The sequence below is a fragment of the Stegostoma tigrinum genome, chromosome 4, assembly GCF_030684315.1.
Source record: "Stegostoma tigrinum isolate sSteTig4 chromosome 4, sSteTig4.hap1, whole genome shotgun sequence".
Taxonomy (NCBI): Eukaryota; Metazoa; Chordata; class Chondrichthyes; order Orectolobiformes; family Stegostomatidae; genus Stegostoma; species Stegostoma tigrinum.
The window spans coordinates 131,944,229-131,966,093 of NC_081357.1; the positions used below are offsets into that span (position 1 = coordinate 131,944,229).

General features: G+C 43.1%; 1 protein-coding gene across 5 annotated transcripts in view; it reads left to right on the forward strand.

Annotated features, from left to right (window-relative positions):
• gareml (GRB2 associated, regulator of MAPK1-like) overlaps positions 1–16,179 on the forward strand; it is a 224,310-nt gene extending 208,131 nt beyond the window's left edge. For all 5 annotated transcript variants that reach the window (XM_059645679.1, XM_059645680.1, XM_059645681.1 and 2 more), the window contains one exon: positions 14,666–16,179. In XM_059645679.1, the coding sequence (XP_059501662.1) occupies positions 14,666–15,689 (1,024 nt within the window). In that variant the 3' untranslated portion in view covers positions 15,690–16,179. The remainder of the gene's footprint in view (positions 1–14,665) is intronic.
• Positions 16,180–21,865: the final 5,686 nt, after the last annotated feature.

Below are 21,865 nucleotides of genomic sequence, written 5' to 3' on the forward strand. Positions count from 1 at the left end.
GTGGACCAGCAGGTGCGAGTATTTGCGGGCATCTTTAATTCCTCCTTACTTCAATGTGAGGTTCCCACACGCTTCAAGAAAACTCCATCATCCGGCACAACATAAAACTTAAGCAATGTGTCGTAATAACCCAGTGGCTCTGACATCCCATCATGATGAAATGCTTTGAGAGTTAGTAATGGCACACATCAGCTCTAGCTTCTCAGATTGTCTTGATCCACTACAATTCATCTACCATCACAATAGGTCCATTGGCAGACACCATCTCAATGGCCCTACACTCATCCCTGGAACAGCTGATGACGAAGAGAGTCCTGACAATGTCAAACTCCAATTTATTGATTTAGCTCCACCCTCAACACCATAATTCCAACCAAACTCCGAGACTTAGGCCTCTGCTCTTCCCTCTGTAACTGGATCCTCGACTTCCTGACCCACAGTCTGCAATCAGTAAGGGTAGGTGACGACATCTCCTCCACGATAATCCCCAACACCAATGCCTGGCAAGGCTGCATACTCAGCCCCTACTATACCCCTTATACATTCATGACTTAGCTCTAAAATCGATTTATAAATTTGCTGATCATCACAGTTATGACAAGACAGAGTACAAGAAAGGGATAGGGAGCTTTGTGGCCTGGCATAAAGATAACAATATCAACCAAATAAAGGAGCTGGTCATCAACATCAGGAGGTGGAGTGGAGGGCACACCCCTGTCTGTATCAATGATGCTGAGACAGAGATGGTTGGAGACCTTCAGGTTTCTTAGAGTAAATATCACCATCAATCTGTCCTAGTCTATTCACTTCAATGCTACAGTCAAGAAAGCACATCGGTGCCTCTACTTCCTCAGAATGCTAAGGAAATTTGGCACGTCCACAATGACTCTTACGAATTTTCATAGGTGCACCACAGAAAGCATTCTATCCAGATGCATCACTGTTTGGTATGGCAACTGCTCTTCCCAAGACCACAAGAAATGACAGAGTCGTTAACACAGCCCAGTCCATCTCACAAACTAGCTTCCTTCCATTGACTTAGGAAAGCAGCCACTGTAATCAAAGCCCCTCCCACCCCAGTTATATTCTTTTTCTAGACTCTTCTATCAGGCAGAAGATACAAAAGTTTGAAAACACGTACCGACAGATTCAAGAACAGAGTATTCCTCGCTGTTATCAGACTTAGGAATGGAGCTGTCATATATTAGAGATGACCTTTCTCTGCACCTTCGCTGTAGCTGTAACACTATGTTCTGCATTCTGTTTAATTACCTCGATATATATTTGTAAGGAATGATTTGTCTGGATAGCATGCAAAACCATACTTTTCACTGTATCTCAATACGTGACAATAATAAAACAAATTAAATTAAATTGTTCCCTAACTGGCTACTCCTTGACCAGCTGTTACCTGATTGGCATTTCTGAACAGATTTGACATAATTAGTTGTATTTTTACCCTGTTCATTATTGATTATGATTAGTTGATCTCTTTCTTCCATTTGAATAAGGTTGAGGTGAAGACAAATTCTGGCTCAAGAGTTGGAATTTAAAGTGTGCATTCTCTATTCTCTGACATCTCTTGTGTATCAGCGCTGTATATCACATACATTTAAACATAATGCCGACAGCTCCTGGACCATGTTATTTCACTGTTGTCGGCTGTAATCAATGTTTCTTCACCATTGTTACTATCTAATAAAATACTGACATTTGCCTCTGCATCAAACTGAAAATAAATAAGGTATCTATTTATAGAAATTTTTCTTGTCAAAATGAATTGGATGGATTACCAGTTTCCCCAGAAACACATTAGATGTCTCCTGCATTGCAGATTGCTCTACTTCATGAACATCTTTTTTAATAGCTATCTGATTTCCTGCTCCTTGGTAAGGATGTCCTATTTTTGCACAATTTCTGGAAGTAACCTACTGTTTTGCTGACATAACGCTTTTTTTAAAAAATTGCTGGGCACTGTTTGTGCCTGTGACGTTTCCTAACTCCCAGCATTGTCACTGACTCTTAATATCTACACTCTCATCTACTCTCTGTACTTGATTATTATATGTCTTTTGCGTTTTTATACTGTAAGAAGGGAATGGGTTCTGCAGATCTCCTGTGATAAGATTGATCTCCTCTATAGCTTAATCTGGATCGCTTTCAGGCTTCTGATCATTCACCATCTCAATTTTAATGTTTTACTTTCATGGGAAATGGGTTTCACTAACAGAACCAGCATTTATTTCTCATCCCTAATTGCCCTTACGAAGATGCTGGTGGACTGCCTGCTAGAACCATTGCAGTTAATTTTGTGCAGGTAGACCCACAACACTATTACAGTGAAAGTTCTAAAATTTGCACCCATGATACTAAAGGAATATAGCCAAGTCAGAGCAGTGAGCGGACTGCAGGTGGTGGTGATTCATGTATCTGATGCAGTTGTTCTTCTAGATGGTCCTGGATTTGGAAGGAGTTGCCTGAGGACCCTTAGTGAATTTCTGCAGTGCATCCTATAGATGGTACAGAGTGGCTTTCTCCAAAGTCAAATCATCTATGGAGTGTAATAAATCTGTCAAAAACTTTACAGTAGTTCCAAAAATTCCAATAATTCATCTCTTATGAATTCTGATTTCCAAGCTCCGTATTCACATTTTTCTACAAATCTGTAGGGATCATGAGTGAAATTATCTGTGAATTGTCCTAGATGCTGAACTGTTTTGTTAAGTCTTGCTTTTTCAAGAATTACATTTATTCTCAGATCAAAGTAATAGTTAGGACCTAACAAGTAGGATAGATAGAGGTGAGCAAATAGACGTTGAATTTTCAGAAGATGCTTGTTAAGGAATTGTACGAAGAACAAAGAACAAAGAAAATCTAGGAGAAAGGCTCTCCCTATCCACCCTATCTAACCCTCTACTTATTTTATATGTTTCAATTAAGTCACCTCTCAACTTTCTTTTCTCTAACAAAAACAGCCTCAAGTTCCTCAGCCTTTCCTCGTAAGACCTTCCCTCCATACCAGGCAACATCCTAGTAAATCTCCTCTGCACCCTTTCCAAAGCTTCCACATCCTTCTTATAATGTGGTGACCAGAACTGTACACAATACTCCAAGTGCGGCCGCACCAGAATTTTGTACAGCTTCACCATAACCTCTTGGTTCCGGAACTTAATCCCTCTATTAATAAAAGCTAAAACACTGTACGCCTTCTTAACAGCCCTGTCAACCTGGGTGGCAACTTTCAAGGATCTGTGTACATGGACACCGAGATCTCTCTGCTCATCTACACTGCTAAGAATCTTACCATTAGCCCTGTACTTTGCCTTCCGGTTACTCCTACCAAAGTGCATCACCTCACACTTGTTAATCACCTCACACTTGTATCATCTGCAAACTTGCTAATCAGACTATCAGATCCTCCAGATCATTTATGTACATCACAAACAGCAGTGGTCTCAACACGGATCCCTATGGAGCACCACTGGTCACAGTTCTCCATTTTGAGAAACTCCCTTCCACTACACCTCTCTGTCTCCTGTTGCCCAGCCAGTTCTCTATTCATTTAGCTAGTACACCCGGGACCCCATGCGACTTCATTTTCTCCATCAGCCTGCCATGGAAACCTTATCAAACACCTTATTGAAGTACATTAGACTACTAATAAACTAGGATAGAAAACCTTTGGTTTGACTAGCACCTTATGAACTGGTGCTCTTGATAAAGCGGCAAAAATCATATGCCTGAAATACCCAAAGTATTATCACAATCTCTGTGATGTTCAAGTAGTCAGTTGAGGGTGTGAGTAAGAAGGCTGTCTGTCAGTAAGTTTTATTAAAGACAAAGTTTCAGTATTATTTAAGTGTCTTCTGCTGCCAACAAACTATGACAGTGATGTGTACACTCCCAATGTTACATTTCTATTACTTAGGGGTTCTTTTTACATTGATTGCCCCGTGCCACATGCTAGTGAGGCGAGGAATAGGGAGAGAGAGGAGTTGAACACGTGGCTACAGGGATGGTGCAGGAGGGAGGGTTTTGGATTCTTGGATAATTGGGGCTCTTTCTGGGGTAGGTGGGTCCTCCACAAGCAAGATGGTCTTCACCTGAACCAGAGGGGTACCGATATCCTGGGGGGGAAATTCGCTAAGGCTGGTGGGTGGGTGGGTGGGTTTAAACTCATTCAGCAGGGGGATGGGCACCAAACTTGTAGTTCGAGTATAGAAAAGGTTGAGAGTAGGGAGGTCTGAAATAAAGTTTCAGGGAAGCAAGATGGCACCGGCAAGCAAGAAGTTGGATTGAAGTGTGCCTACTTCAATGCCAGGAGCATCCGGAATAAGATGGGTGAACTTGCAGCATGGGTTAGTACCTGGGACTTCAATGTTGTGGCCATTTCGGAGACATGGATAGAGCAGGGGCAGGAATGGTTGTTGCGGGTTCCAGGATTTAGATGTTTCAGGAAGAACAGAGAAGATGGTAAAAGGGAGGGAGGTGTGGCATTGTTGGTCAAGGATAGTATTACAGTTGCAGAAAGGATGTTTGGGGACTCGTCAACTGAGGTAGGATGGGCTGAGGTTAGAAACAGGAAAGGAGAGGTCACCCTGTTGGGAGTTTTCTATAGGCCTCCGAATAGTTCCAGAGATGTAGTGGAAAGGATAGCTAAGATGATTCTCGATAGGAGTGAGAGAGACAGGGTAGTTGTCTTGGGGGACTTCAACTTTCCAAATATTGACTGGGAACACTATCGTTCGAGTACTATAGATGGGTCAGTTTTTGTCCAGAGTGTGCAGGAGGGCTTCCTGACACAGTATGTAGATAGGCCAACAAGGGGCGAAGCCACATTAGATTTGGTACTGGGTAATGAGCCCGGCCAGGTGTTAGATTTGGAAGTAGGTGAGCACTTTGGTGATAGCGATCACAATTCTGTTAGGTTTACTTTAGTGATGGAAAGGGATAGGTGTATACCACTGGGCAAGAGTTATAGCTGGGGGAAAGGCAATTACAATGAGATTAGGCAAGATTTAGGGAGCATAGAATGGGGAAGGAAACTGCAGGGGATGGGCACATTAGAAATGTGGAGCTTATTCAAGGAAAAGCTCCTGTGTGTCCTAGATAAGTATGTACCTGTCAGGCAGGGAGGAAGCTGTAGAGTGCGGGGAGCCGTGGTTTACGAAGGAGGTAGAATCTCTGGTCAAAAGGAAGAAGAAGGCTTATGTTAGGATGAGATGTGAAGGCTCAGTTAGGGCACTTGAGGGCTACGAGGTAGCCTGGAAAGACCTAAAGAGAGAGCTCAGAAGAGCCAGGAGGAGACATGAGAAGTTGTTGGCGGATAGGATCAGGGTAAACCCAAAGGCTTTCTATAGGTATTTAAGGAATAAAAGAATGACGAAAGTAAGATTAGGCCCAATCAAGGATAGTAGTGGTAAGTTGTGTGTGGAGCCAGATGAGATAGGGGAAGCGCTAAATGAATATTTTTCAACAGTATTCACTCTAGAAAACGACAATGTTATTGAGGAGAATACTGAGATACAGGCTACTAGACTAGGTGGGATTGAGGTTCACACGGAAGAGGTATTAGAAATCCTTCAGAGGGTGAAGATAGATAAGTCCCCTGGGCCGGATGGGATTTATCCTCGGATCCTCTGGGAAGCCAGGGAGGAGATTGCCGAGCCTTTGGCATTGATCTTTAACTCGTCATTGTCTACAGGAATAGTGCCAGATGACTGGAGGATAGCAAATGTGCTTCCCCTGTTCAAGAAGGGGAGTAGAGACAACCCTGGTAATTATAGACCAGTGAGCCTTACCTCAGTTGTTGGTAAAGTGTTGGAAAAGGTTATAAGGGATAGGATTTACAATCATCTAGAAAAGAATAAATTGATTAGGGATAGTCAGCACGGTTTTGTGAAGGGAAGGTCGTGCCTCACAATCCTTATTGAGTTCTTTGAGAAGGTGACCAAACAGGTAGATGAGAGTAAACCGGTTGATGTGGTGTATCTGGATTTCAGCAGGCGTTTGATAAGGTTCCCCACAATAGGCTATTGTACAAAATGCGGAGGAATGGAATTGTGGGAGATATAGCATTTTGGATCGGAAATTGGCTTGCTGAAAGAAGACAGAGGGTGGTAGTTGATTGGAAATGTTCATCCTGGAGACCAGTTACTAGTTGTGTACCGCAAGGGTCGGTGTTGGGTCCACTGCTGTTTGTCATTTTTATAAATGACCTGGATGAGGGCGTAGAAGGATGGGTAAGTAAATTTGCAGACGACACTAAGGTCGGTGGAGTTGTGGATAGTGACGAAGGTTGCAGAGAGACATAGATAAGCTGCAGAGCTGGGCTGAGAGGTGGCAAATGGAGTTTAATGCAGACAAGTGTGAGGTGATGCACTTTGGTAGGAGTAACTGGAAGGCGAAGTACAGGGCTAATGGTAAGATGCTTAGCCGTGTATATGAGCAGAGAGATCTCGGTGTCCATGTACACAGATCCTTGAAAGTTGCCACCCAGGTTGAGAAGGCGTACAGTATTTTAGCTTTTATTAATAGAGGGATTGAGTTCCGGAACCAAGAGGTTATGGTGAAGCTGTACAAAACTCTGGTGCAGCCGCATTTGGAGTATTGTGTACAGTTCTGGTCACCGCATTGTAAGAAGGATGTGGAAGCTTTGGAAAGGGTGCAGAGGAGATTTACGAGGATGTTGCCTGGTATGGAGGGAAGGTCTTATGAGGAAAGGCTGAGGGACTTGAGGCTGTTTTCATTAGAGAGAAGAAGGTTGAGAGGTGACTTAATTGAAACATATAAAATAATCAGAGGGTTAGATAGGGTGGATAGGGAGAGCCTTTTTCCTAGGATGGTGATGGCGAGCACGAGGGGGCATAGCTTTAAATTGAGGGGTGAAAGCTATAGGAGGTATGTCAGAGGTAGTTTCTTTACTCAGAGAGTAGTAAGGGAATGGAACGCTTTGCCTGCAACGGTAGTAGATTTGCCAACTTTATGTACATTTAAGTCGTCATTGGATAAGCATATGGACATACATGGAATAGTGTAGGTTAGATGGGCTTGAGATCAGTATGACAGGTCGGCACAACATCGAGGGCTGAAGGGCCTGTACTGTGCCGTAATGTTCGATGTTCTATGATTATGTGGATCTTTGATGAATGGAAATATTTGATCAAACAGTACACTCCTATTCTCATAAGTGCCAGCTAATAAAAAGTTTGTTGTAGTAATATATTAGCATAGATACAGAATTGGCTAGCTAGCAGAAAAGAAAGGGGGCATTGTCAGGTTGGCAATCTGGAACTAGTACAATGGTTTTGCTCCTCTTGACCAAGAAGAGATAAATTAACGTCGGGGCAATTCAGAGAAGGTTCACTATGTTGATCCAGGGTATAAAAATATTTTCTTCAAACTTTAAGACGGATATGAAGAGGAAGCTCTTCTCTCAGAGCTGCCGAGGCTGGGTAGTTAAGAATATTCAAGCTGAGGGATAAATTTTTAAGCAGTAAGGGAACAGAAGGTTGTGGGAAAATGTCAGGAAAATGGAGTTGAGTATTGTAAGATCTTATTGAATGATGGACTTGATGGGGTGAACGGCCAACTTCTGCTTCTACAACTTTACAGTACCACTAAACTGGTACCGAATCTTATACTTTAATTCAGACACTTGTCACTCCTATAAACCCCAGATGAAACATGCTCAGTCTATCTGACCTTTCCTCATAAAAACACCTACTCATTCTAGACATCAGTCTAATACCCCTCCTGTGAATTGTCTTTGGTACAATAGCATCCTTCCATAAATAAGAGACCAAAACTTCACACAGTATTTGAGATGCATTCTCAGCAATGCCCTTGAGTTAAGGAAGCTAATGGTGTTATCCTTAGTGCATCTACAGGCGTCCTTTTAAGCACAGTGCATGTTAGTCCTTTAAAGAATTCCAATAAGTTGGTTAGACTTGATTTCCCCTTTACAAAACCAGGCTGAGTCTTCCTGGTTATCTTAAGTTTTTCAAAGTGCCCAGCAACAGCCTCGAGAATGATCGATTCTGACACCTTCCATATGATAAATATCTCTGCTAAGCTGCCATTGGCCAGCTAATTGGCCTATCATTTCTTATGTTTTGCCTTCCTGGCTTCTGGAATAAAGGAGTTATATTTACTACTTTCTGGTCTTTGGAACTTTCCTAGAATCTAGGAAATTTTGAAAACTTAACACCATTGCACCGATTACCCAATTAACAATCTCTTTTAAAACCCTGGGATGAAGTCCATCAGGACCTGAACTTGTTGGTTTACAGGTCCATTAGTTTATTCAGTACTGTTACCGTAATGATTATTCCTCCACCAAGTTGCTCCAACCAAACAGATTTTACATCGTTCTTCTGATCAGATGTTCTCTGCAACTAATGTACTAATAGTATCCCTTTATTATCAGCACTACCCACCTCATTTACCTTTTCAGCTATTCCCCCTAAAAGTCAAAAATCCTTTGATACTCATTGTCCAGTTTTGGTCATCCTGCAGCCATTTCCACTTCCATGAGCCAGGTTTTGGTTTTATTTTTTCTGAATTCCTTTCTAGGCTGCTATCCCACTAGCAAACTGGTTTAAATGTTCCCCAACAGTCCTAACCAATTGAGGTGCAGGATATCAGTCCCATTCTTGCTAAGGAACAACCCATCAATCTTGTCCAGGATATATCTGCCCCAGAATCTCTGAAGTGGTCTAGCAAGTCAGTCAATAGTGCTAACCACAGTGCCATCATGCCATCCTTTATTTCTTTATAAAAGGACATCAACTCTGACATTTTCTTCTACAATCATGAGATATAGATATTGTTGGACTCAACCAGCTCAGTAGTGCTGCAGCCAACATCAGCTGAGCGGGAGTTTGGTAGCCCATGATAAAGCAGATTTCCTTGCCCATTTGACCTGATGCCATGAGACTAGTTGGGATTCATCGTGTTGAGAACCCCAAATTTAACTCAACTGATGACTGTATGTTACTGTGCTGCTAGCTCTGTGGGTCAGTTGTGCATCAGGATTAGTGATGTTGCCTGGGACATCAGTTGTGAGGTATGGTTCTCTAAGTATGACAATGCCAGATTGCTGCCTAACCAGTCTGTGAGACTGCAGTGTCAGTTTTGGTGGTAGCATCCAGAAATGACTAGGAGGTTTTATCAGGGGTTGACGGGGTTGTCATTTCCAGGACCTCAGTTGATGCTGGGTGGTTCACCCAGTTACTTTCATTTTTTGAGACTTTTTAACAATAGATACAATTGAGTGCTTTGCAAGGCCAGTTAAGAGTCAGCTACGCTGCTATGGATATGGAGTCTTATGCAGACCATACCAGGTAAGAACAGAGGTTTCCTTTTCTAACAGACATTTGTCAACCAGATGGATTTTTGTGACAATGGCAATGTTTCACAGCCTTTGCTTAAGTCCAGATTTTTACACAGGTCCCCAGAATATTACCTGTGTCTTTGTATCACTGGACTAGTCCAGCAACAGTACCACTTGGCTAATACTTTCCCATGATTCAATGAAGATTGCAGGCGAGCGTGCTGGGAGCCACATAAGGCATATCTAAAAATGAAGTGTTGACCACGAGGCCCCCAGCATCAGTAAAGCCAGTCTTCAGCCAATTCAATTAATTGCATGTGATGTACAGAAATAGCTGGAAACTATGGATCTACAAAGGCTATGGATACTGACAACATACTTTATTTCTTAATCACTCATTGGATGTGGTCATCATTGGCAGGGGCAGCATGTATTGCCCATTACTAATTGCCCAGAGGACATTTGGGAATCATTCACATTGCTATGAGTCTGGGCTCGCATGTAAGCCAGACCAGGTAAAGATAGTGGTTTTCTTCAGTAAAGGACAATAATAAGCAAGATGTGTTTTTCCAACAATCAACAATGGTGTCATGATCACCAATAGACTCTTAAATTCCAGATCTGTTTATTAAATTCAAATGTCACCATCTGACATGGTGGGAATTGTACCCATGTGCCCAGAGTATTATAGAACATAAAACAGTATAGTACAGTGCAGACCCTTCAGCCCACAATGTTGTGCCAAACTTTTACCCTAATCCTAAGGTCTCTCTAACCTCCACCCCTACCTTATACTATCATCCATATGCCTATCTAATAGCTGCTTATGTGCCCCTAATGCGGCCAACTCCACTACCCTCGCCGGCAATACATTCCACGCCCCTACCACTCTCTGAGTAAAGAACCCACCTCTGATGTCTCCCCCATATCTACCTCCACTCACTTTAAAACTATGCCCCTTCATAGTGACTACTTCCACCCTGGGAAAAAGTCTCTGCTCTCCACCCTGTCTATACCTCTGGTCATTTTGTACACTTCTATTAAGTCACCTCTCATCCTTCATCGTTCTAAAAAGAAAAGCCCTAGCTCTCTCAACCTTTCCTTGTAAGACCTTCCCACCATTCCAGGCAACATTCTGGTAAATCTCCTCTGCACCTTTTCCAACACTTCCACATCTTTCCTGTAATGAGGCGACCAGAGCTGGACACAATACTCCAGATGTGGCCGAACCAGGCTTTTGTATTACTTGAGAAAGAAAATAGAGAGTGGTTAATCTGTGCAACTCCTGGAGACCAAGTAATTGAATATATTTAGGACAGAGATAAATAGATATTTGATTAGTAAGGGGATTAAGGGCTGTGATGAGTGGGCAGGAAAATAAGGTTGAGAAACATAAAACAAAAGGTTGCCCCTCAGGTCCCTTTTAAATTTTCCCCGACTCATCTTAAGCCTATGCCCCCTAGTTTTGGACCCCCCTACCCTGGGTAAAAGACCTTGGCTATTCACCTTCTTGATGTCCCTCATGATTTCTGAAATTTCTGTAAGATCATCGCTCAGCCTCCTACACTCCAGGAAAAAAAAACTCCCAGCCTATCTATCCTCTACATATAATTCAAACTTCCAAGTCTCGGGAACATCCTTGTAAATCTTTCTTTGCACCCTTTCCAGTTTAATAACATCCTTCCTACACAGCAGTTCGGTCAGAATTGTACACAGTACTCCAAATATGGCCTCACCAGTGTCTTGTAAAGTGTAAGATGATGTCCAAACTCCTGTATTCAATGCTGTGACTGATGAAGGCAAGCATAGAGCAGGAGACCACATTACAGGCTCTTCGGACCTCGATGTTGTGCTGATCTATTATCCTACTCTAAAATCGAACTACCCTGCACACGCTACATTTTATTATCATCAATGTACATATCCAATAGTTGTTTAAATGTCCCTGATGTATCTGACCCCACTACCACTCCCAGCAGCACATTCCACAGGCCCACCACTCTCTGTGTAAAGAACCTACCTCTGACATCTCTCTTATACCTTCCTCCAATTGCCTTAAAATTATGCCCCCTCGTAATAGTCATTTCCACCCTGGGTAAAAGTTTCTGGCTACCCACTCTATCTATGCCTCTCATCATCTTGTAAACCTCGAGAAAGTCACCTCTCATCTTTCTTCACTCAAATGAGAAAAGCCCTAGCTCTCTCAACCATTTCCTCATAAGATCTGCCTTCCAGTCCAGGCAGCATCCTGATAAATCTCCTCTGCACCCTCTCTAAAGCTTCCGCAGCCTTCCTATAATATGGTGACCAGAACTGAACACAATATTCCAAGTGTAATCTAACCAGGATTTTATAGAGCTGCAGCATAACCTTGTGGCTATTAAACTCAATTCCCCTGCCAACGAAAGCCAACACACATCCACCTTCTTTACAACCCTATTAACTTGGGTAGCAATTTTGAGGGAGCCATGGACGTTGATCCCAAGATCCCTGTGTTCCTCCACACTGCCAAGAATCCTGCCATTATCAAGGTCAGGGAGTTTGAGAGGAACCAGCTACATTGTTTATGTATTTGATTGTAACAAATAGAGTTGATTTTAAAACTGTTGTAGATCTGAATGTTAAATCCCGTCCATATGATGAACTGTGGCATAGACACCATACTTGTGTGTGGGTTCCACAGTTCTTTTTTAATCTGTTACAGTAACTGAGGCCATCCATGTTATTGTATGCCACAATGTGAATACCCTTTAAATGTCTGAAGGAATTTGTAATTGACACATCTCTGCATTTCTGTGGAACCTTACCCTGTTGAAGAACATACTTTTATTGCATTTTATGTACATGCAACACCTACAATAAAATATACTGTTGAAGTCCTATTGACAAGATGCTAATACATTCACTCAGTAATGTAAAGTGCATTTAGGTCAGTTGATGCTACTATGAATGGCCACTTTAATGACAAATGGGTTTTCCTTAATATTGCAAATTCAATTTTGAAATGCTTATGATCTGTGTCTTCTGCGTTCTTGCTTCCTGTTGTGTCCATTCATTATTTCTTTAAGTGCTTTACTATGACAGGCAATTTCTCTGGATACTGATGGACATTTTAATCTTTTGTAATTACTATCAGAATTTTCACTAATAGGGATGCCGAGTGTTATTTCCCACCCAATGCTATTTGTTATGCTTGTTTCCCGCCACCTAGACACGGCAGTTTAATAATACAAGCCATTTGGTGGCCGTTATCTAGTTCAGAAATTTTAACAAGTTTAGAATGCCATTTTATTTCTTTCTACACAGAAGATTGTATTGCTTTGCTATAGTCAGTCACTGGGTACAATAGACAATAGCTGCTGGAGTAGGCCATTCAGCCCTTTGAGCCAGCACCACCATTCATTATGATCATGGCTGATCATCCACGATCAGTATCCTGTTCCTGCCTTATCCTCATAACCCTTGATTCCACTATCTTTAAGAGCTCTATCTATCTCTTTCTTGAAAGTATCCAGAGAGTTGGCCTCCACTGCCTTCTGGGGCAGAGCATTCCATATATCCACCACTCTCTGGGTGAAGAAGTTTTTCCTCAACTCTGTTCTAAATGGCCTACCCCTTATTTTTAAACTATGTCCTCTGGTTCTGGACTCACCCATCAGCGGAAACATGCTTTCTGCCTCCAGAGTGTCTAATCCCTTAATAATCTTATACGCCTCAATCAGATCCCCTCTCATCCTTCTAAACTCAAGTGTATACAAGCTTAGTCGCTCCAATCTTTCAACATATGATAGTCCCGCCATTCCGGGAATTGACCTCGTGAACCTACGCTGCACTCTCTCAATAGCCAGAATGTCCTTCCTCAAATTTGGAGATCAAAACTGCACACAATACTCCAGGTGCGGTCTCACCAGGGCCCTGTACAGCTGCAGAAGGACCTCTTTGCTCCTATACTCAATTCTTCTTGTGATGAAGGCCAGCATGCTATTAGCTTTCTTCACTACCTGCTGTACCTGCATGCTTGCTTTCATTGACTGATGTACAAGAACACCTAGATCTCGTTGTGCTTCCTCTTTACCTAACTTGACTCCATTGAGATAGTAATCTGCCCTCCTGTTCTTGCCACCAATTAGCAGATCTTCCTTGTACTATACTATGGGTAAAGATTCCCATGTTTAAAGAAAGTGAAATGGAGATTTGGCTTTCATGTCATTTTGGATTTGATTGGCAAATATGATTTTAAGAAAGAGAAACCAGTCAGAATGAGTCTGTACTACTGACCCTTTAATTCTTCCCATGCTGCAACCAAGCAATGTAACTGTTGTAAAGGTCAAATAGTTCCTCATGTTTCTCTGGAATTCCCATAAATTGTTGATATTATCAAAAATCTGACCCATTTCAAATGATCCTGAGTGTCTGGTAATTCTTGAAATGGAGATTAGGAGTAAAGATCCACCAGGTAGACAAGAGTGTCAAACAGTGTGAGAGTTTGTGACTAAAAGAGATAGTGCAATCTCAATGGTTTATTACTTTAATTGACATAACTAATATTTCACAGAACTTCTCACTTCATGATTTTATGCATTAATTTATTAGGCTGGAATTTACCGAAGGAGTAATAACGTGAATGATTAGATTAGATTCCCTGCAGTGTGAGAACAGGCCCTGCGGCCCAACAAGTCCACACTGCCCCTTGCAGCATCCCACCCAGACCGATCCCGCATAACCCACACACCCTGAACACTACGGGCAATTTAGCATGGCCGATCCACCTAGCCTGCACATCTTTGGACTGTGAGAGGAAAATGGAGCACCCGGAGGAAACCCACGCAGACACGGGGAGAATGTGCAAACTCCACGCAGACAGTCACCCGAGGCTGGAATCGAACCCGGGTGCCTGGCACTGTGAGGCTGCAGTGCTAACCACTGAGCTACCATGCCGCCCGTGAATGATGCACTCCTTTATTAATGTGTAAATTGCCCAGCAGTTTGGGTAAGGAAGAGATGCCTGTGAACCAGAATACAATACTGCTAGTTCCATTAAATAGCTTAAATTTAGGCTGACTTCTTGAGAGCATAGAGTACAATAAAAGCATAGAAATTTGGTTCTTACCTAGGATGTTGCAGCAACTTCTCATTTTAAGTTGAATTTACCTGCCAAATTCTGCACTATCTTCGTCCATTAAATATTGTGTGCATGTTCCTTCCTTGTGGTTTGCATTGGTAGTTCCACTGAAGAGGTATTTTCTCTCGTTTGGTAATGATATTTTAGAGGAGTACTGCACATTTCCAAAACAAAACTGTAATACTGTACTTATTTCCATCTGTTTGCAGTTCTGGAACTCGTAGTGGCAGCTGTTCACCATCCCCAGACTCGTACTCACTTTACTGTTACCCATGCACATGGGGAGACTGCAAGGCTACAGATTCTTCCAACCGTCCTATATCAGGGAACATTTCAACAAATACCCAGAATGTACAGACCTCCTGGTCAAATCCATGGGCATATTCAGACAGTGTTCAAAGCATGGCCAGTGGGCGATCTACATCCCAATTATCAGGAGATGCTGTTCATAAAAGTTACTACAGCTGTCCTCGACTGAAACCTCCAGGTTCTCAAAAACGGTTTGCTCCTTTTGGAGCACTAAACCCTTTTTCCAATCCTAGTTACTCATCTAGTACATCAGCAACAGATTGGTTGGAATCTTCTGATCATCACACGTTTCCGTCCACTACATCAGAGCAATTTGATCCTTTTGATCCTATAGTCAGTCGTAGTTCTTCTCCTGATCCAGGCTCTGTCAGCATTTCTGGAGAGTTTAGGCACAAGCAGGAATTTAGAAACTGTGTTCAGGATTCATTGTATAAACAGACTGAAAGCATATCTTGTCCTGTCCCACCATCTCGGCCACCAAAGTTCTGTGATTCAGACAACATCATCATCAGGAGTGCAGCTTCTCTCTCCCCTACTATTGTGAGAGGTGCTGAGGGTGGAGTCACAAGGGTCTATCTCACACAAGGAGTTATAGAGGTTCCTCCGGTGTCATCAAGAAGTACTGCAGATATACCAGTTTCTATCCCTTCATCTAATACCCCAAGTATGCCGAAATTAAATGATAGTGGCTCGAACTGGTATCCACCATCTGATCTATCTACTCTTTCTGTGGAGGAAGTTTCCAAATGCCTACGGTTCATAGGCCTTTCAGAAGATGTGTTAACATTCTTTATCCGTGAGCGAATTGATGGAAACATTTTTGTTCAATTGACTGAGGAAATCCTGTCTGATGATTTTAAACTGACAAAACTGCAAGTCAAAAAGATCATGCAGTTTATTAAAGGATGGAGGCCGAAGATTTAACCTGATTCTATGTTTAGTTAGTCAGTTAAGAGTTAACTCTTTAATTCATTGCCTCTCACAGTAATTTGATTGGATTTCTTTAAAAAAAATTCCAGATGTTTAAAGTGTCTCTTCTTTAACCATAGAAAGTAACAGGAATCTAGGTTGGTACGAAGGATAGCTGTTACCAGCATGTTATATCCATTGTTGTTAACATTGCACACTTGAAAGTTGCTATATTTCTTTTCCGTTTATATTTAACTTCACAATAGGTTGATTTATTTTAGGAATAAACATGGGTTAAAGAGTTGAGTTATTTTTGAATAGTAGTTGATGACTTATTGGAGGTAGAATAGCCGTCAGGTTATGCCAGCATAAGGTTCTCTCTTTAGTCAAATTCAGTATGTTTTCACAAATGTTTAAAGTGCTACAACAATGGAAAGCTAAAATGCAAATTTCATTTCAATTTTTAATCAGATAACTGCTACAGTTTCAAGACAACAAAATGTGAGGCTGGATGAACACAGCAGGCCAAGCAGCATCTCAGGAGCACAAAAGCTGACGTTTCGGGCCTAGACCCTTCATCAGAGAGGGGGATGGGGTGAGGGAACTGGAATAAATAGGGAGAGAGGGGGAGGCGGACCGAAGATGGAGAGAAAAGAAGATAGGTGGAGAGAGTATAGGTGGGGAGGTAGGGAGGGGATAGGTCAGTCCAGGGAAGACGGACAGGTCAAGGAGGTGGGATGAGGTTAGTAGGTAGATGGGGGTGCGGCTTGGGGTGGGAGGAAGGGATGGGTGAGAGGAAGAACAGGTTAGGGAGGCGGAGACAGGTTGGACTGGTTTTGGGATGCAGTGGGTGGAGTGGAGGAGCTGGGCTGGTTGTGTGGTGCAGTGGGGGGAGGGGACGAACTGGGCTGGTTTAGGGATGCAGTTGGGGAAGGGGAGATTTTGAAACTGGTGAAGTCCACATTGATACCATTAGGCTGCAGGGTTCCCAGGCGGAATATGAGTTGCTGTTCCTGCAACCTTCGGGTGGCATCATTGTGGCAGTGCAGGAGGCCCATGATGGACATGTCACCTAAAGAATGGGAGGGGGAGTGGAAATGGTTTGCGACTGGGAGGTGCAGTAGTTTGTTGCGAACTGAGCAGAGGTGTTCTGCAAAGCGGTCTCTAAGCCTCCGCTTGGTTTCCCCAATGTAGAGGAAGCCAATGATCTGCCAATGTGGTATACTGCATCCACTGTACCCGGTGTGGCTTTTTCTACATTGGGGAAACCAAGCGGAGGCTTGGAGACCGCTTTGCAGAACACCTCCGCTCAGTTCGCAACAAACCACTGCACCTCCCAGTCGCAAACCATTTCCACTCCCCCTCCTATTCTTTAGGTGACATGTCCATCATGGGCCTCCTGCACTGCCACAATGATGCCACCCGAAGGGTGCAGGAACAGCAACTCATATTCCACCTGGGAACCCTGCAGCCTAATGGTATCAATGTGGACTTCACCAGTTTCAAAATCTCCCCTTCCCCTACTGCATCCCTAAACCAACCCAGTTCGTCCCCTCCCCCCACTGCACCACACAACCAGCCCAGCTCCTCCACTCCACCCACTGCATCCCAAAACCAGTCCAACCTGTCTCCGCCTCCCTAACCTGTTCTTCCTCTCACCCATCCCTTCCTCCCACCCCAAGCCGCACCCCCATCTACCTACTAACCTCATCCTACCTCCTTGACCTGTCCGTCTTCCCTGGACTGACCTATCCCCTCCCTACCTCCCCACCTATACTCTCTCCACCTATCTTCTTTTCTCTCCATCTTCGGTCCGCCTCCCCCTCTCTCCCTCACCCCATCCCCCTCTCTGATGAAGGGTCTAGGCCCGAAACGTCAGCTTTTGTGCTCCTGAGATGCTGCTTGGCCTGCTGTGTTCATCCAGCCTCACATTTTGTTGTCTTGGATTCTCCAGCATCTGCAGTTCCCATTATCTCTCTCCACTGCTACAGTTTCTGTTACCAAATTGAACTAGATTAATGGCAGCTAAATTCTTCTATTAATAAAACAGTGGAACTCCATTTTTAAATAAATTGTATTACCCAAACTATTTTCCCTTACTTGCAGATCTTCCCACCAAACAAAAATAGGAAATGCAGGAAAATGATCCAAGTAAAATAATTCTTGTGCAGCATGTGGTTACTGTGACAGCTGGAAGGAAAATTTAAGTACACATGTGGGAGCAAACATACAGTTGGCCTTTTCCATAGTACATCGAATATACCTATAATTTAGCACATTGTTTTAGCCAGTAATTTGATCTAAAAATGTACTGTACTAATCACTACTGTCTTAAAAAATGTATAGTCTGTTATTTGTAGAAGACAATTCTACATCATGCAGTTTAATGGCTGTGGTTCTTCCAACTAATTTTTGGGAAATTTCTATGTATGCATATTTATGGACAAGCAACTTTTCTCAATACAGATGTTCTTGTTGATATAATTTTCTTTTTTAATAATGAAAGTTGATAATACAATAATTGTACTGAAATGCCTAAGTTTGTGCATAATTTATATACAAACCAATAGAGAATAGAACACAAAGAAGAAAAAGCATCGATGTATGGCTTTAGTGTTTTACTATTTGAACCTCTCTATTTGCATGCAATAGGCTTGTTCTTCTCGTAGAAATACACATGCTTGGGCTCATTTCTCTTTTTTGATCAGTGTTGGCGAACTTGCAATCTCCAATTTCATTGTAGTGCACTTACTGAGAAGGTGTGTCATTGTAGTTAGAGGTAATGGACACAGGTATTATAATAGCTAAAATTTTCTGCACAACCAGCCATGCTTTCTGCTGCTCCAGAAGTAAACCGGTTGCGGATATCGCCAAAATATCAGTGTAATAGCCTATTGTTCTGGAATTGAACAATCGACTTAGAAGGGGTGGCACGGTGGCTCAGTGGTTAGCACTGCAGCCTCACAGTGCCAGGGAGCCGGGTTCGATTCCAGCCTCGGGTGACTGTCTGTGTGGAGTTTGCACATTCTCCCCGTGTCTGTGTGGGTTTCCTCTGTGTGCTCTGGTTTCCTCCCACAGTCCAAAGATGTGCAGGCTAGGTGGATTGGCCATGCTTATTTGCCCACAGTGTTCAGGGGTGTGTGGGTTATGGGGGATGGGTCTGGGTGGGATTCTCCAAGGGGCAGTGTGGACTTATTGGGCCGAAGGGCCTGTTGCCACACTGCAGGGAATCTAATCTAATCTATGGTTGGCATGTCATCTCACTATGGTAAACTGTGAAACTAAATTCAACCAGTTTTGAACTTTGTGCCTATCTGGCATATAATTAATTGCAATTGGTTCACTAATGTTCATGAGAAGGGGATGCAGTTCAATTTGATGCTAGTCCGGTGTGATTGCTCAAGAGCCTGGATCATCCTTGAAAGATGGGATAAGTGTAAGGCTTCTGCAAGTTCTTCAACTGCTGACTTGTGCAACATGTAACTTCAGTGGCTGGGAAGTGTTGCACAATTATTGGAGATGGTAAAAGCAACATATAAATTGGAGCTCTTTCTTTTGAAAAGTTTGAAAATGGAGAAGAGACATCCGCAGCTAACTTTTAAAAAGCAGGAACATGGAGTAGCAACAGTTTGACAAGAGAGCAAAGGCATTGAGCATCTGAGTGTGAAATCAATGCATCATTCAAGAGGGATGGGAGTATATTAAAGGTAAATATTTTATGTATCTAATACAACCATCTGGAGTACTATGTACAAATTTTTTCTCATTATTTAAGAAAGGATATAAATACATTAGAAGCAGTTCAGAGATGTTCCAGTTGACTGATGCCTGACATTGACAAACCACCTGATGAGGTCAAGCTGGGCCCATATCCATTGGAGTCTTGAAGAGCAATGGGTGAGCTTACTAAACATACAAGATCCTGAAAACGCTCAGGGTGAATGATGAAAATACAGTGGGAGAGATTAGAACAAAGGGTCACAGCAGTCACCAACATCTCAGCAGTACCACTAAATCCCAGCCAACAAGCCAATTAGCCTCTGGCATGCTTGGGCAAATAAAATGAATCATGCAGGACAGCTGTGGATTGCCAGTACTTTAGTTTCTGCCAGGTATGTAGCTGGGCTTTAACTGGTAGTAGGAAACCTGGGCGGCCCTGGGAGTGGTGAGTACTTGGTCTGTGGTGAGTGGAAGAATACAATGTGCAAGGCGCTATAGGGGAGGTGTGCACAGGTTATGAGATGACTTTGGGAAGATAGTATAAGAAGACTCTCGTGGAAAGATATTCTCCATGAAACTTGCTAAAATACATTCAATGTCTGGCAATATTGAGCCTCTGGTCTTCTTTCAAACCAGAGAGAAACTGATTAAAGAGGCACACAGCTTTGCCATGGCCACGAGAGTTTCAACATTGCTGGAAGCTATGGTGCAAGCATAAGTTTTGCTGTCATCTGTACAACTGGTGTATGACCACTTCATGGTGACGAGTGCCTTTTATCCCATTTTAGGCATCATGCTTTTATCATATGCGAGCCTACACTTCCTGCCATATTTGAGCAACCGTGATGAGCCAGAAGATGGCTGCTTGGTGACATCTACTTTATAGCTGGCTGAAGATTTCCCTTTGTCACTTGTACATATGCTGTCCATATGTAGTCAACAAAATGCATGCTATATCCAGTAATGTGACACAATAAGCCATGAGTACCCTAAAAATGCAGTTCCACTGTCTAGATCACTCACAGCTAACCCTCAGCAGAGCTTCTCTCTGAATCTGTCTGCTGCATCATCAAATCTAACCTTCATGAGGGAACATCCACTGCCACCTTGGAAACACTTCAGAAACAGGAGATGATGGAATAAGAGCAGGAACATAAGGAAGGTGGGCAGGAGACATCCACTACCCCATTACCCAGACATGCTATCTGTGAGCACCTACTCAAAATCTGGTTCCCCTGAAAAATCACCACTGTGCTATAATTCTTCGCCATTTCATCCCTCTGCTACAGTCCATTATACTGTTTCCTTGGTCAAAATTCTGTGGTAAAAACAAACCACAAAATGATGTCTTGTAAAGCAACTTCATCTAATCTCCCAAAGTAGCAAACATCTCTGTGCTCATGTCCATCGGCATTTTCTTGTATGCTTCCCCATTGAGGTCCCCTACAGCAGAAGCCTGCCCTCCAAAGAACTGATACGTGCATTATCCTTTTTGAAATAGCTTGGCTACAGCTAACTGGTGACTAAACATGTGTTTATCTCATCCATATGCTATCCTTCAGAATATGCATGGTGCTGATAGCTGCCAGTGACAGATCAATTGATGTGCTTCTACATCAGATATTGCACTTGGCCATAATGGTCAGGCTGCACTCACTGACACATCGTACACAGAAACAGAAGGACAATGTGGACAATGGAATGTTGAAGGTGAAATCAGAAGCAAGAGGTCCATGGTCATAACAGCTATTGATGCCACAGCTTGGTAGATAGCAGGACATGAGTGATGGTATTTGATTTGTGAAGGTAGCAACATGCTTTCATCCTGAATGTTGCTGGTGATGCCAGTTCAATGGCTTCAGTCACTGCCTATGTTATGATGCAGGGAATGTATCCTTCAAAAGACTCAGAAGATGTAGGTTTCACAGTGTGGAGCTGGAGGAACACAGCAGGCCAGGCAGCATCAGAGGAGCAGGAAAGTTGTCATTTTGGGTTGGGACCACTTTGTCGAGCACCTGCGCTCAGTTCGCGACAAATGACAACACCTTCCAATCATCAACCACCTCAACACCCTCTCCCACTCCCTGGACAACATGTCCATTCTGGGCCTTCTCCAGTGTTACAACAATGCCACCTGGAAACTGGAGGAGCAGCACCTCATGCTCCACCTTGGGAGCCTACAACCCAATGGTCTCAATGTGGACTTTACGAGCTACAAAATCTCCCCACCCCTGACCTCATCCCACGACCAACCCTCCCTCTCATCCCCGCCTCCTTGACCTGTCCATCTTCTCTCCCACCGCTCCTCCCATCCCACTGACCAATGCCCACCATTGTCTACCTGCACTCACCTACCACCATCTCACCCACCTCCCGCAGCCCAATCCCTCCTCTCTCTATTTATTTCCAAGCCCCCTTCCCCTTCCCCATTTCTGAAGAAGCGTTCTGACCTGAAACATTAACTTTCCTGC